Source organism: Athene cunicularia (assembly GCF_003259725.1).
Source record: "Athene cunicularia isolate RWA chromosome 2 unlocalized genomic scaffold, athCun1 chr2_part1, whole genome shotgun sequence".
In the NCBI taxonomy this organism is placed as follows: Eukaryota; Metazoa; Chordata; class Aves; order Strigiformes; family Strigidae; genus Athene; species Athene cunicularia.
Genome location: NW_020799095.1, coordinates 107,649,582 through 107,665,471, shown reverse-complemented (window position 1 = coordinate 107,665,471; position 15,890 = coordinate 107,649,582). Strand labels below are relative to the sequence as shown.

Genomic DNA, 15,890 nt, shown 5'->3' with positions numbered 1-15,890 from the left:
TAATATTTTTCTGCATTTTTTTCCTGGCTTTTTTCCCTTGTTTTATTTCATGATGTTTTCAAATTTTATGTATGACCTATTGGGAGTGTTACAACTTTTGACACTGTAAGGACAACTCTGAGTTTTCTTTCTTCCATGTTACCCAGATTTGCATTACAAAAGGTATCTGTATGCATTAAACCCATTTTCTGTATCTACATGGGCTTTGCTTTTCAAAGATTAGAAGAAACCCTTCTTATAAAATTCTTCTGTCATCATTAATTATCTGCACAATATGGTAGTATTTCAGGTCATTCCTGTCAAAATGTTTGCTCTAAAAACACTGAAAGAAAAAAATTTTTGAATCATGTTTTTCCTGTGTAACAGCAATTTAAAAACTGGGACATTTTATTTGTACTTAATCCACTGGGTATTTTTCCCTGTAGATGTAACCAATTTCTTTGCCTTTCTCACACTTCCCCTGAACTATATTTTGTAGAATATTTTAAATATTGAAAGACTTCACAATTTGGTTTTTTATCTCCTTTTTCTAGGCTAGTAAAGGTGCTTCTCTGCAGTTTTTTCTCATAGATCATGTTTTATAATCCCTAACTATTCAGGTTAGGACTTTCAGTCCCCAACTAGTTGGAAAGGTACAGCCATACAAGGACAGTGAGCAGAATCCTAGAGAAGTACAGCAGAGCAATGACATTCTGGACAAGATAACAAGACAAAGCCTGTATTGTTTCCCTCCTTGGCTGCTGGGATATAGGCACAAAGTATCTTATGTAAACTTGTTCTTCATCAGATTCTTGAAGTAGCAGTAGAATAAAGTACCTGCATCCTAATTCTGTCCTGATATTCCTGCGTATATTCTCTACCTGAAATGCTGGGGTTTCAACCCCAAGCCCCAAATTAAGGTTGACATGTGGGTGATTCCCACAGCCCTTCACAAAGGGAGGGTAAGTTTATCTTTAAGCTTCCCTCCAGGGTGGTGCCGGCCTTGCAGGGAGAGCCATTGGGTAAATGAGCCCCAGGTGTCTGCATTAAGTAAACAAGGGTCAGGTGTCCCACTGAGGGATAAAAGCTGGGACCCCTTGCAGGGAGGGGCAGTGTCTGTCTGTCAGGTGGATGCCCTGTGCAGAGTTCCCTGTTGGGGAAGGACCTTCTGCCTCCCTGGGACTGGGCTCCAGTCAGGTCTGGCTTTTGTAAATGTGGGCTGTGTAGAGATTCAGTATGTGGCTTCCTTGGTCTTATGTATTTGGTTTGTTGACTCAGTTGTCTCTCATTCCTTCTATGGGAAACTGCATGTCACCATTTGTTCCACCCCTTGTTGGTTGTGTGGTGTTGTTGTTGGGGTCAGTGGGGTTGATGTTGATTATGTATAATCTGACTGACTTGTTTGTACCCCCAGCACTCACCCATGTACTGACCCTTTTGTATCAAATACAGTTTGGTTATTGGTTCATCTTTATGCTGGCTGCGCCCTTTATGCTAGGCCTGGTAATTGGCAAAACACTACCCTTATGCTAATATGCCTATCAGCTCTGAACCTGCTTGGACACATTTGTTGTCTAGTCATATTCCAGTTAGACCCATATCTCTATGGAGATTGTTTAAATAAGTTCTGCTAGGGTAGCTATGTTGTTTCAGTCTCTGCAGAAGAAACAGAGGCACATGAAACAAAGGCTCAGTGTGAACAAGCATGCCTTTATCCATCTAAAGCCACTTTAGATGTTTTCCTTATCCTGTAGATAATTGCTTCTCTAACATCCTTACTTTTCCTTAAGCTCTGATGACTGATCAATCATTGACTCTTTGTATGAATCTGTATTAAGTCAATAGGTATATTGAGATATTAAGGAAAAGCTTGAGATTGAGAGGAGCTTAAGATATTCTACTTAATTATACCACATATGTCACATGAATTAGCAGGTTGTGAGTGTGCTTACTGATACTGTGAAGCCTAAAGATTCTGCTAGGATACATCTCAATGGTAATGTGCATAAGAATAATATAGCATGGAATATCTCTAGTTACTGTTTCAGACCCTTCCTTTCAAATTTATTTTTTAAATATTTTGCTTATATATTACAAAGAAATATAGGAGATATTTGTGTTATTTACCTTACAAAATATTTTCTGGATAGAAGAATTGAATAATAAAGTAGCTGCCCAAGGAGATGAGAGTGTAAAAATATCAGATGGTTCTTCTGAAGTGATTACAGCTGTGGAAAAAATAGTAAGTTTTTTATTGTTTTTATAGAAATGAAGTAGAAATGCTTGCATAGTTGCATTTTCTGTGTTGTCCTGAAATAATTTCAGCTTATGCTAAAGGTGTCTTAATGTTTTAATGTTTCTTAGAAATCCACCAGGGAAAGTGATCTATACAATATAAAGCAAAAGCTTCTCGGTACTAATGAAGCATTGGACATTTTGAAACATGAAGATGAAGAATTTAAGGGAGAAAATGAAGAGTTTTTGCAAAAATTTGGAAATAGGTAATGCCTGCAATATAAATGCAGGAAGCAAGCATTATTTTTACACTGAAAGCATGCCTATAAAAACAAACCTTGCTTTTTATTTTAAGTCTGTCTGTAGTATAACAGGCTGAAATTTATTGTCTTTTTTGCCCTTCACTTGAAAGGAAAATAACTAAGTTCTGCAAAAGGCAAAACACTTTGACAATTAAAATAAAACAAAATGAGGAATATTCTTAAATTCTCTCTATGTTAACAGAAACCTCAGTCCCCAAAACATTTTGGTAAAAGCTTTTATGAATTTTATTTTATTTTTTCATATACAATTGTTCTAAAAATAGAATCTGAAATACTAGATTTTTTTTAAGTTCTTGTAAGACATTATGCACACATCTTTTGTAGTGCCTCAGTTTATTGATTCCAAATAACCATAAACTATATTTTGCATAATATTCTCAGGGCATTTACAATACAATAGTAAATAAAATCAATTTTCAGTTCTTTCTTCCTTTGGACACTAGGTGAATGCTGGTCTTATGTATCTGGCAGGGTATCTTCTTTATTCCCCCGATAACTTTGGATTCAGCAAAGTCAACTGAAAATAAACGTTCTTGAAAATAATTAGATTCTTACTAGTTTTGCAGAAACGGATGACATGAGTTGAATACAGACTTTCTGTCATCCTGAAAACATTCCTTACTAGACCCAAAAAATTCCATACAAGAGATGTGGGAAAAGGGAGGAAATATAAAGATGAAAAAGAGGAGGAGGTATGTGCATACTCCTTAATAATGCTTCAAGTTGGAGCTCACACCTTACATACCAAAGTAAATCAATGGTGGGACACAAATGGGTAAGAAACCAGGCTTCATTAGTTCTGATGTTGATGGAATTACTTATTGGGATTAGTAGAATATTTTAGAATTAGTGCTGTAGCTTTGAAAATTTATTATTTTTTATTTCACTGTCATCTTTTTTATGGATTATAACTTCTATTTCATCATACCCGTAAGACAATGGAGAGAGATCTTGTCCACGGTGGATGTATTAACTGATAGGCTGAAAGAGAAAACTCAGATTTCTAAGAACATGTGCAAGCAAATGCAGAACATCAGGAGAGAGGGGGGGAGTTTTCAGGAAACACATTTGGGAAGCATTATCCCTTGAGACTATTTTATACACTAAAATGTTATAGGGATCCTGGAAACACAGGACAAGTTCACAAGAGCAATCTATTTCATGTATAATTAGTATTGTTGTGAGTGTGTCCTGATTATTGTTCTTCCACATGTTCAGGAGTTCCAGAAATGGGTATGAAAGCTCAGATTCAAGATCCAGAGAATGGTTATGACAAGTTAGAATAATGAAGGATTCCGAGTTTGTTTATGTCTTCAAAGGATGATCTGAAGACATCCTTTGAAAAGGAAATATCTTTTCAGACTGCTATTTAGTCTAGTCCCAGGAAACAAAGAGGGGAGGCTGAATATAGAATTCAATCTAAGTATTTTTTTTTAAAGAAAAATATTAATTCAGAAGAATTAAGTTTTAAATCATACTGTAGTGGAAGAACAGGATTCTTAGCCTAATACAATCCCAGATTTTTCTGTACATTGCTTTTTTATAATAATTTAAGTTAACTCTTAGAAGGATTTCCTGGAATGCTATTTTACAGAGCCCCTACACTCTCTCAAATCTACTTTCAAGACCACTGACCTAGCTTGAAATTTATTAGTTATTAAGGGAGAAAGCAATTGCTAATCCCTCCTAAAAATTAGAAGTTGCATGCATTCCTCTTATGTGTTACAGAGTGCAAACTCAAAGGAAGAATGCTGCTTGTAGGGCTTTTTATTTGAAAATCCCCTTTTATCTTTTTGGAGTTCTTGACTGAATAAGGAGTGTTTTAAACAAAGGCTATAACTAACTATAGTCCTCTTGGGGAACTTGCCATTAAGTGTTATGAGAGAGATAGGATGTGTGGTTCTGCTCAGAAACCTTTACGTTCTTTGATCTGCCACTAATTTCTTGCTTTATATTGGAAATATTTTGCATGTCAGAACATTAGTCTGATACTCTGAGCCTTTTGTAGCCTCTCACAAACTTTCTCAGTATAATTATGCTTTATTTTTAATTTTCCTTTGAGTACATTATAATTTCTGTATGGTCTTTTGTATTAGGGAAGAATTGCTCTACTGTATTGCTATATTCCATCAGAATGGGATTCTTAAGATCAACATATTGTCTCATGTTAGTCTAAGAATCAAAGTGCTTGTTTTGGTTAATTGTATACTAAGAGTCCTGACATGTTACTTCAACAAGACTAAAAAGTGAGTGACTGTCACCTCCTATTAGGCTGCAAGAAGGTAGAGAATTGTTTTCTAACACTCCTCCTAAAAAGTTTAGTTGTGTCTCTTTCCTATTTAGAATATGCAGTACCTGCAAGAAATACATCTCATGATCACCAGAGATTTTTAGGGGTATGTGCAGTCCACATAGTCTCATTTCCTGTACAAGGTGGCTAAAAACCAAAGTTCAGCTGCTCCAGTTCATCTTTATTGACTGAACTTCTAAGTTTGTGTCCAACTACTAGTATTTTTCTTTAAAATATTTCCATCCTAGTAATACTTTGGTAGAATTTCTAATACAGTGGTCAATTGAGAATATTCTTGGCTTGTCTAAACAGTTTTAATTTTGTTCTCTCACTTTTCTTTAAAACAATTCTTATTTTAGATCAGTTACCCAATAACCCTATGATATGGAGATTTAATCATAAGTATTATGTTCCCACTATGTAGTGCCAATTTCATTAAACTCCCACAAACCTGTCTTCTGTAGTGGCTGTCATATTAAATAAGAAGGGAAAGTGTTCTTGTGGTAGTAACTTAGAGAAGAGTCTCAAATGTCTTAATGCTTTTGAAGAGAAGATATAGTTCCTCAATTAAGTTAAGGCTGCTTTACTGCCTAAATAATAATGTCTTCTGCATGACTTTTCTGAAGCCTGGGGAATGGATTTTAGATAAATTTCCATAAGGACAGAAGAAAAATTGTAACTGACTCTTTTGCTGATCTGTAAACATATGGTTCATACCATGAGATATGCAGTCTTCTTTTGAAGATTTAACCATTTGGTGGGCATCATCTCATAATGCAAAAAATAACCAGATGAAATATGACATTCCTTTACTTTTTCCCAAGTGATCTTTATTCTCAGAGTGTTTTCTTGAGCATTTCCATTTTAAGAGATATTTCACCTGCAACTACCTGTCTTCCTTTTCAGAGGAAGAGGTAGCATTTCAACAAGAAAAGGATAAGCAACCTATATGTTTCATTGTCTCATATACTTTAACAAGAGTGACATTTTTGTAAGTGCAGCTAAACATTGTGAATTTTCTGTTTCAAACTGACTACTTCAGTCATACATATTAAAACCTTATTATTAACAGTTGGATCCTGGATACAATTCAAAGATTTTTGTCTGGTACACTCCCTTCTCTCAGCCCTTGTTTATGAGAATCTGCTTTAGCAAAGAGAAACTTACTTTCTTACTACAACCTGTTTCCAATCTGAACAAAGTGAATAAATTTTCCTCTTTAGTTCAGAATATAGCAGCTATAAAAAAAGTTACTCTGTTCCAGACCTTCATGTACAGCTGATAGTTCAGATGGTGACTCTAGTCTTCACTGTGGATTCCTTGAGTAGGAGTGGTTCTCATCCCTCAAACTTCCATACTACTAATTTCATGTATTTTTAAAAATATCTGTATAATGCAATAATGAATGTGTTTTCAATCTGTTGGGATCACTTTCAATACCGTTCTGTCACGTGGCGTTCCCACACCTTCAAGGCCTTCACCAAGGTTGTTGCAAAGGGTAACAGGTGCCATCTGTATCTGGATAAATGGCTGTTAAGACTTTTGAAGAAGACATTCTTCACTCTGTCCAAATTTTCCTAGTTCTTTTTCATTCTCTGGATATCTGATAAACCATCAGTTGTCTCATCTATATCCTGTGCAAATTCTGGGGCTTATTTGGGCCATGTTGGAGTCATGTGAACTCAGAACAGATGATGGTATATTTGATATGTTCTGTTAGACTTTGCAGATGAAATCCATATGTTGATCAGTTTCCATGCGCCACTTGAGGAAATGTGAAAATTAACCTTGTAATGAGAAGATACAAAATCATTGGAGCATCTGTATATGTCTTTGGCATCCAAGACGATGCTAACAAGGTGTAGCTCTGCTAGGTGGTAACTCAAAAGCATTATCTCCCAAAGAACAAAGTTTGATCATCAATACTCCAAAAATCATATCCTTGGTGATCACATTCATATAATGACACATAACAATATTAATGGTATATATCAGCAAACTAGGGGCATGGTGTTCTCTCTCCTTTGCTGTGAAGCAACCTGTCCCTGGAACTGAGACCTCTAGCATTTTATGTTCTGTAATTTTACTGAACATGCTGACAAGTTGCATCAAGCTGGGGGGTGGATTTTGCCATTTTCAAGGTCTGTATCTTGCTAGAGTAACACTTTTGCCTTAAGTTGCCATGATCAGATATCTTGCTCCAAAGACAACCTGAGATACTCGGGAGGTGGAGACTGCCAGATCACTTGAGCTCAGGAGTTCTGGGAGGCAGTGTACTGTGCTGAGTGGGGGTCCACACTAAGACTGGCATCTGTATGGTGATTCCTGGGGGACTTGGTCAGCATGTTGTCTAAGGAGAGGGAAGGTGTTACTGCTGATTTTCTTCAAGAGATAGTTCCCAGTATACTCAAATGACAACAGTGGGGGCTGTATGCCAGACTAGGCTCAAGGCCACTGCTTTTAACATATATCTTTTAGACAATGGAAAACAAGACAGCAGACAGGAAAAGCTGAAAGCAACCATTACCAAGACCTACCCATTAACACACCGATCAAATACATCATTATCTTGCATCCCTCTTGAGCCCCCATACTGTGTCTCAGAAAACACTGGTGGGTTGACCCTGGCCCCCACCCCCAGCACAGTGAGGAAGGGAATAGGAAGAATAAAATAAAAAAACCTCATGGGTCAAAATAAATACAGTTTAATAGGGCTGGGGGAGGGAAGCCATAACACCCAAGGGATAGTCACTTGCCACCTCCCACAAGGTCAATGCCCAGCCAGTCTCTGAGCAATGGCCACCTTAGAAGTCCTTTCCTTACCCCTGTTTTATCACTGAACATGATATTAAATGGTATGGATTATCCCTCTGGTCAGTTCAGGTCAGCTGTCCTTGCTGTGTCCCTTCCCAACTTCTTGTCCACCCCCAGCCTACTTACTGGAGGGGCAGTGTGGAAAAATAAAGTGTAAGCACTGTTCAGCAGTAGCCAAAACACTGGTGTGTTACCAACAAGTGTTTTAGCCACTAATCCAAAACACAGCACCATGTGGGCTGCTATAAAGAACTCCATCCGACCCAGGCCCAGTAAACCTGTCCAGGGGATTCTGTACCTATTCTGAACTTCACTGATACTCAGAATTATCCTCAAAGTAAGATTGGACTGGTCATTAATCTCACTTATGCCATCTGTCTGAAAGTTTTGTTACAAATATCTTGCTGTTATGAAGACCGTGGCGCTCTTTTTTTACACTTGTGTTGAACTTGAAGAGCATCTGTTGGCTGTTTTTTTCTCACTATCCTGTTCCTCATTACTTCTCACTAGTTTGATCTTAGTATATTAACGTAGAAAACAATTATTAAAATATGTATTTAGCAGCACATACTAAATAGTCAGAAAGATAACAGATTTTTATATTGTTATTAATTTTCTTACTAGATTTGAAGGTGTTTTGGTTGCTGGTCAGCTCCTTTATTTTCTCATTGTGGTAGTTTCTTCCCATTCCCAGCCTGCTGAAATATCTTTTCTGCTTTTCCATCACACATCTGAAGAAATTAGGGAAAGTGTTTTCTGTTATGAAGGATCCTGTTTAATAGAGGAACTGAAACTTGTGCTCATGACTATGATGAAGACACTGTTTAATCCACTTTTGATCACCACTGAATCTGCTTGAGTACTGTTTCACTTAATCAGAGGGGGGAAAAAGACATCCATACTGTGTTTGCTGATCCCCTTTATACTGTGTTTTTTTTTTTTTTTCTCAAATTACCCAATTACATGAACCAGGAAGTTGGTTTACAAATTTTCTCAATCCAGCATATACACATCTTCCTGTCAATAAATGTAAAATCCCTCTTCTTATGGAGAATTAGCAATTTCAAAAAGTTCCTGTGTTTTTGCTTGATATGAGAGAGACATTTCTACCTCCTACATTTTCTAAAATGGATATCATACACTCTCAGCGTCTTCTATGAGACCACTGAAGCAGGCTTGCTTTTTATAATTGGAAGTGTACTTCAAATTATGTTGATGGTATTGATGAGGACAGCTTCACACACACTGATTGAGTGCTGTGCAGAGGCATCCAGAAATAGAGTTGCCTTTGGCAAAATGATCCTGAAGTAATTTTTTCCCGAAGTATTCCAAGACCTATCCCCAGGTAACTTGTGATTGAGCTTAAAAAGATCTAAAATACAATGTTCATGCAAACAAGTATTTGGGTGGGGAAGAGAGTTCCAATTATTGGAATACTTTGGAATTTGTTGTCTATATGAACATTTAGCCCCATCTGTGTTGCCTTTCCTTCATAGTATGTTAAGCGTCTTGGATGAAAGAAGCTGAGGAAAAGCAGTTCATTTGACCTGATATGTAATGGCTGAGTCTATCTTACAGATACTACTATTTGATCAGAAAATCTCAGGTCCGTGTGCTATGCATAGTTATTGAATGTATGAAAGATTAGGTAAAGAAAAATCAAAAACTTACCATGCTTCTCAAGCGAGAACAGAGTTCTGAGTAAGCCTCAGAAGCTGTGATATAATTTTCAACACCTGTACATAGAGTGGAATATGGAATACGTGCACTGGAGAACTGTAGTTCTTCTTTCACTACTTCAAAAACAAGTAGTCCACTTGGTTTCCTGCTTGGAATATTTATGTTCCTCTTGCATCCATGCTTAAAGTGTTTTAACCTCCAGAGTTATGGGTACCCTTGTATGCATCAAAACAATTTTGCTCCACATAAAAGGTATAGGGAATCAGAGTGGAATGGTCATTGTTTGGTTCCTTTCATTTCTTCCCAGCTTCAGCACAGATCTGCTTACTCTGCACTGTTCAGATGAATTGCTCTTTTGGCTTCAGTACCTTGATATTTAAGTCTTTTTATAATCATAGATATTTTGGAAGAAATTTGTGCAGCCAGTTGGTCTCTACCTTCCCAGAAAGAAAATTAGCTATGCTTATACCCATTTTAAGAAACAATCAGATGAATGTTTTTTTTTTAGGGTTTCCAGTGTTCGCTGTTTCAAAACTTCCCTAGGGAAAATAAGTAGTTAATTGCCCAGTGACCTTTTGTCAGTATTTTAGAATATGTGTTACTTTCTTCAGGTAATTCATTTCTGGTAGATAATTATTTTTCCTACATAGTCTACTATATGTATTGTTCATATGAGGATGTTATGAGGCATATGGAAATATTAAAAGTGCTCAATTAGGAGAACTGCATGTGTCATGAAGTATGTGATTTTTAAGTCTTCTACATCTGGAATTTGTAAAATTAAGTCATCTATCTCTGATGCAATAATTAATGAGACCTGCTTCAGAATCAGGTCACAAGACCATCTCTAGAAAACTTTCTAGTTTGAAAGTGATGTGATGGTGGTCTGAATAGTTCAAAACAGTATTATCAGAGACTAGGATTCCAAAACTCTAATAACTAACCAGAAACCATTACCAAAAGTGTATGGAAATTATTTGTTCAGGGACAGATTTACAACTGAAGTTGCATCCCATAGTAAGAATATCCCTGAACCTCTCTTGTCTGGGTGGAGTACTGTAATTTCTGCTGATTTCATCTAAGTATTTGGTCTTTGGTCTCAAGGCATCACATACTGTACCTTCACAAATTCCTCATTTGCCAGTGATTCTTCATAGCATTATTTTCTTGACCTCCTTCATCAGTTTGTCTGTAACTGGTAATCCACTTAGAGTGTTAACTCTCATAAGTCATGGTTATGCCACAGCCCTGGTTACTACTCACAGTGTAGTGGTCTCTATCTCACTGATAACCTCACTGGTGTGCAGGAAGGTGTAAACTGTGTATGTGGTAGAGCCAGACCTGTGGAAGTCTAAAGAATAGAACTATTAATACTGTCTAATGAGATCGCTCCTAACTCAGTGGTCTTAGACTTGGAAGTACCAGAGTACATCTGCTTTCAGATTGCCTCCCTTCAGCCAAAAAAATCTTTGTTGCAGTTTCTTGTTATCATCTTTGAACATTATCATCTAAGGAAGATATGGGCCATTTACATGTGTAGTCTCAGCTATATTTTTCCTAACATGCTTGTAGTAGATCTTGGTCATCTCCAGTGTTTTAATTCACAGGGAACAAGAACTTTGAGGTCTGTGCAAGAATTTTTTTTCTCAGCAACTGAAAAAAAAGGGCTAGGAATCCTTTGTATTTAAGGCCTATCTAGACTGATAAGTGACTATGAAGCACTTTGAATCCTGAGGGAGCTCAGGGTGATTAGATTACGGCGAGGTTGCAGGGAAGCACCAGTGGTGTAGTGGTATCATGCAAGATTCCCATTCTTGCGACCCGGGTTCGATTCCCGGCTGGTGCAGAACAAGTAATCCGCATTTGCTATACAGCAACTACAGTTTCTAAATAATCAGTTACCATAAGGTACTCCAAATATCTGTGATTATAGTGTGAGACAGTGAAAGTAGTCTCACATCTTTCATGCAGAGCTCAGTTTTTTGATACGGCTATTACATCTCCTGCAATATTTTTGAAAAACACTTGTATGTGAATATATGTAATTCAGTCAGTCATAACTCTAAACACAGGGTTTTACACGTGTGTGGCACTGCTGAAGCCTCTAGGTGATATTTTGTATTTCAGATGATACTGCAGCTTCAGTTCTGTTGGGACTGAGTTCCTGTCTCCATCAGACTGATCAATTGCTTGGGCATCACAGTAAGTTGAGTCTACCTATGGCAATCCCTTAATAAAGGGTAATTGTAATACATACTACATACATGGTATATGTTAGGTATAGTTCATCAAGATGCATATAGGCAATGTTTTCTGTTCTCTTGCTTTGTGCTTCTATGTTACTTGAATTTTGGGAAGGGAAATTAAGTTGCACTGTCTTACAGGTTTTTCAAGAACTATATAGAAGATAATGCTGACTGTAAGACTATATTTAGGAACCAGCAGTTCACGTACTCTGAAAGTGGGATGTGCAGAGAGTGTGTGCGCACATGAAATAATCCACGAAGTTTAGTCCTTGTGCAGTTAGACACCTTTGGGTTTTGTAAGGTAAATAATTTTTCCTTCCTAACTAAGCAAATGACACCCTGTATTAAAGAACCTATTTGAGAGAAATAATCTGTCCACTAATTCAGCTAAAGAAATGTATGACCAGTGCCAGCCAGTTGTGGGATTGCAAATTAAGTATCAGAAACAATGCTGTATATACTGTGAAGATACTTACAATACCATTTAGTTTTTTCATTCTAATTCAGCAGGTAATCAGTGATAGTAACAGTTTAACTTTCAGTGATCCCATTATTCCACAAAGAAACATTCAATTGAAGAATATTAAGTACTAATGATACAGAGATTGTATTCTGTCAGTCAAAGCAATACCAATGTTTACCTGTGGGGTTTTTGTATTTGATTCAGTTTGTTTTTTTGCTGTGTAATCCAAGTCTAATCAACTGGTATTTTAAGTTCACTTCTGTTAAACAATTCACTTCTACCAAAAGTTTGTTTGTATGCAAACAAACTAAAATTGGTTTATGTGACCTAAGAATTCTGCAAATAACATACTTAGAGCTGATGAATTCAAAATCCTGTAACTAACCTGTACCACTGCACTGCTATGAAGTACCCTAGACATGGCCATTTATTATAAGATAGATGAACTGAGACTCTGTGACCAATTTTAACACTTTCAGATAAAAGGGCTGTTCTTGCCACTTTCTTTGCATCCAAAATTGATAGCTTTGTATTATAGTTGGGAAGAGGGGCCCGAGAAAGTTGTTTAATATTCAAGGATCACCTCCTTCAGGCTCAAGAGCAGTCTATTCCAATGAGTAGGAAGTCAGGCAAAAATGCCAGGAGGCTTGCATGGATGAACAAGGAGTTCCCAACAAAACTCAGATGCAAAAAGGAAGCATACAGAAGGTGGTAGCAAGAACAGGTAACCTGGAAGGAATACAGAGACATTCTATGAGCATGCAAAGATGCAGTTAGGAAAGCCAAAGCCCAAATGGAATTAAATTGAATCTGGCAAGAGATATCAAAGGCAACAAGAAGGGCTTCTATAGGTGCATAGATCACAAAAGACTACGGAAAATGTGGGCCCACTGCTGAATGAGGCAGAGAACCTGATGACACAGAATATGGAAAAAGCTGAAGTACTGAGAGCTTTCTTTGCTTCAGTCTTTACTAGAAAGAACCAGCCTTCAGAAATCCCAAGTCCCAGAGACTGGGGGAAAGGCTGGGGCAAACATTTCCTCTTTGTGAAAGAGGATCAGGTCAGGGAATGCTTAAGCAAACTGGACATATGTAAGTCCATGGGCCCTGAGTGCTGAGGGAGCTGGCAGGTGTCATTTTGAGGCCACTCCCAATAATCACTGAGCAACAGGGAGAAGTGCCTGAGAGCTGGAGGAAAGCAAATGTCGCTCCTATGTTCAGGAAAGGCAAAAAGGAGGACCCATGGAGCTACAGGCCAGCCAGCCTCGCCTTGGTCCCTGAGAAGGCATTGGATCAGCTAATCCTGTGCCATTTTTTTCCAGGCACATTTCACATGGACAAGAAAGCCATCAGGAGTAGTTGGCATGGATTTACCGAAGGGACATTGTGCTTGACCAGGTTGGTAACCTTCTATGGTGAAGTGAGTGGCCTGATAGAGAAGGGGAGAGCAGTTGATATTGTCTACCTGGAATTCACTAAGGCTTCCAACACTGTCTCCCATTAAGATCATTATACACAAGCTGTTGATGTATTGGCTGGATGAGCAGTGAGGTGGATTGAAAACTGGCTGAATGGCCAAGCCCAGACAGTGGTGCTCAGTGGCTGAAAGTCAAGTTGAAGGCCAAAAACTAGCGGTGTAACCCAGGGATCAGTATTGGGTCCAGTCCTGTTTATCTTCATTAATGATCTGGATGATGGGGCAGAGTGTACCCTCAGAAAGTTTGCTGATGACACCAAACTGGGTGAGGTGAGTGATACACTGGAGGCCCATACTGTCATCCAGAGGGACCTCAACAGACTGGAAAAATGGGCCGAAAGGAACCTCATGAAGTTCAGCAAGGAGGAGTGTAAAGTCCTGCACCTGGTGAGGAACAACACCAGGCACCAACGTATGCTGGGGGCAACCCAACTGGAAAGCAGCTTGACAGAAAAGGCCCTGGAGGTTCTGGTGGACACCAGGTTGAACATGAGCCAGCAATGTGCCACAAAGAAGGCCAGTGGCATCCTGGACTGCATTAGGACTGTGGTCAGCAGGTTGAGGGAAGATTCTTCCCCTCAGCACTGGTGAAACCACACCTGGAACACTGTGTCCAGTTCTGTGTTCCCCAGTATAAGAGAGACATGGGTTACTGGAGAGAGTCCAACAAATGGCCATGAAGATGATGAAGGGACTGGAACATCTCTCACCTGAGGAAAGGCTGAGAGAGCTGGGACTGTTAAGCCTGTAGAAGAGAAGACTCTTGAGGGGAAGGTGCAAAGAGGGTGGAGCTAGGTTCTTGTCAATGGTGCCTGGTGACAGGACCAGAGGCAATGGGCAAAAACTTCTTCTCATGGTTTAAGTATTTAAGGGATGCTAAATATTAGTCTAATTAATTAGGATTTTAGAAGGGATTCAGTCAAAGCCCCTTCTTATTTGCCATCCTAGATTATATTTTTGTGTGTGTCTTAATTTATATTTTCTCTTTAACTATTAAAATTAATTTAGAAGTGATGTATTTTTACAGTTGCATTTTGGATTTTTGACATCCACAGCATTCTGTGATAAGGACTTCCAACAGCTTTGTCATATGTTGTGTGAAAAATTACTTTGTTTCTTTATTTTCTGCTGAGCATATACTCTCTTCATATAACGCCCTGGTTCTTATTTTCAAAGATACATTGGTCAGTCATTCCATATTTGGTTCCTACATGTCAGACATGACTTTATAGGCTTTTATCATATTCTTTCTCCTTTTCAAGCTGAATTCTCCTAATCCATTAACTTTTTTAATGAATAGAAACTGTCCCATGTCCATCATCCAGTCCTGTGCTCCAATTCTATTAGGGGAAAGAGTGTGCAGTATTGAATAGGTAGATACATCATGGCCATATATAGTGGTATAGAGATGACTTATGTTCTCTATTCCTTTTTTAGTAGTTCTTAACATTACATTTATTCATCTAAATGGAGTGAAGTATTATATTCTTCACTATCAAGTTCCTATTTGATAACCTGCCAGCCCAGAGTCCAGCACTGTATAAAGACTTAGCCCTAATGTATAAACATACATTAACCTTCATTGAATTTTGTCCCCTGCAATTAAGAAGTCCAGCGGCTTTCACTAAATCCTCTTCACAAAATCCCCCATTTTCCATATAGTTTCTGAATACATTGGAAACCACAGGATCCAGTGTGGGTACTTGCAAGACCTCACTGTATCTGGCACTGTGAAAACTGGTGATTTATTTCTATTGTAGGTCTTCTGTCTTTCAATGCATTATATATTCATGTGGACATTTATTCTTAACTCATGGGAAATTAATTAAGGAGTTATTCGTATAATACTTTATCAAATACCATTTAGGAGGCCAGGTAGACTATATCACCCAGATACCTTTCCTCTACATACCTAAATCCTTCAGAAAACAGATTAATTTTGAGGCACTGCTTCCCAGTTGTGCTGATTCTTCTCCTATGCATCAAATATTTCTTGTGTCATCTAATTATTTTTTTTGGAGTAATTCATATTATGAGTTTGCTTATTAGGACTTTGCAGGTTTTATTTGGATTTGGGCTTTTCCCCCATCATATATATTCTGTTTTCTGAGTGGTAAGTCTGTCTTTAAGTGCCTTTGATCATCTGTTGGCCTTACATTGTCTCTAGTAGGCTTCCTATCAGATGTGTTTGGATAAGAACTTGTTTTATGTCCCTTGCAGGTTTTTCCAAAAACTCTTACTTAGCTTGCCTGATGGTATTTTTAGATTTAACTAGACAAAGTTCAGGATCTTTTCTGTTTTCCTTTTTTTTAGACATAATTTCAAGTTTTGTCTTGCTGCTAATAGCTTCCCTTCTGTTTAGTGGCGTTGATTTTCTTTCTGA

The 15,890-nt window shown here is 37.9% G+C and overlaps 1 protein-coding gene and 1 non-coding gene across 2 annotated transcripts in view; both read left to right on the top strand.

Annotated features, from left to right (window-relative positions):
• The window catches only part of CCDC178 (coiled-coil domain containing 178), a 113,888-nt gene that overhangs the window by 21,557 nt on the left and 76,441 nt on the right, over positions 1-15,890 (top strand). The window contains 2 exon segments of the mRNA XM_026841456.1: positions 2,130-2,221; positions 2,344-2,480. Of these exon segments, the coding sequence (XP_026697257.1) occupies positions 2,130-2,221; positions 2,344-2,480 (229 nt within the window).
• On the top strand, positions 11,097-11,167 carry TRNAG-CCC. The gene has a single exon. It is a non-coding gene; the product is annotated as a tRNA-Gly (tRNA).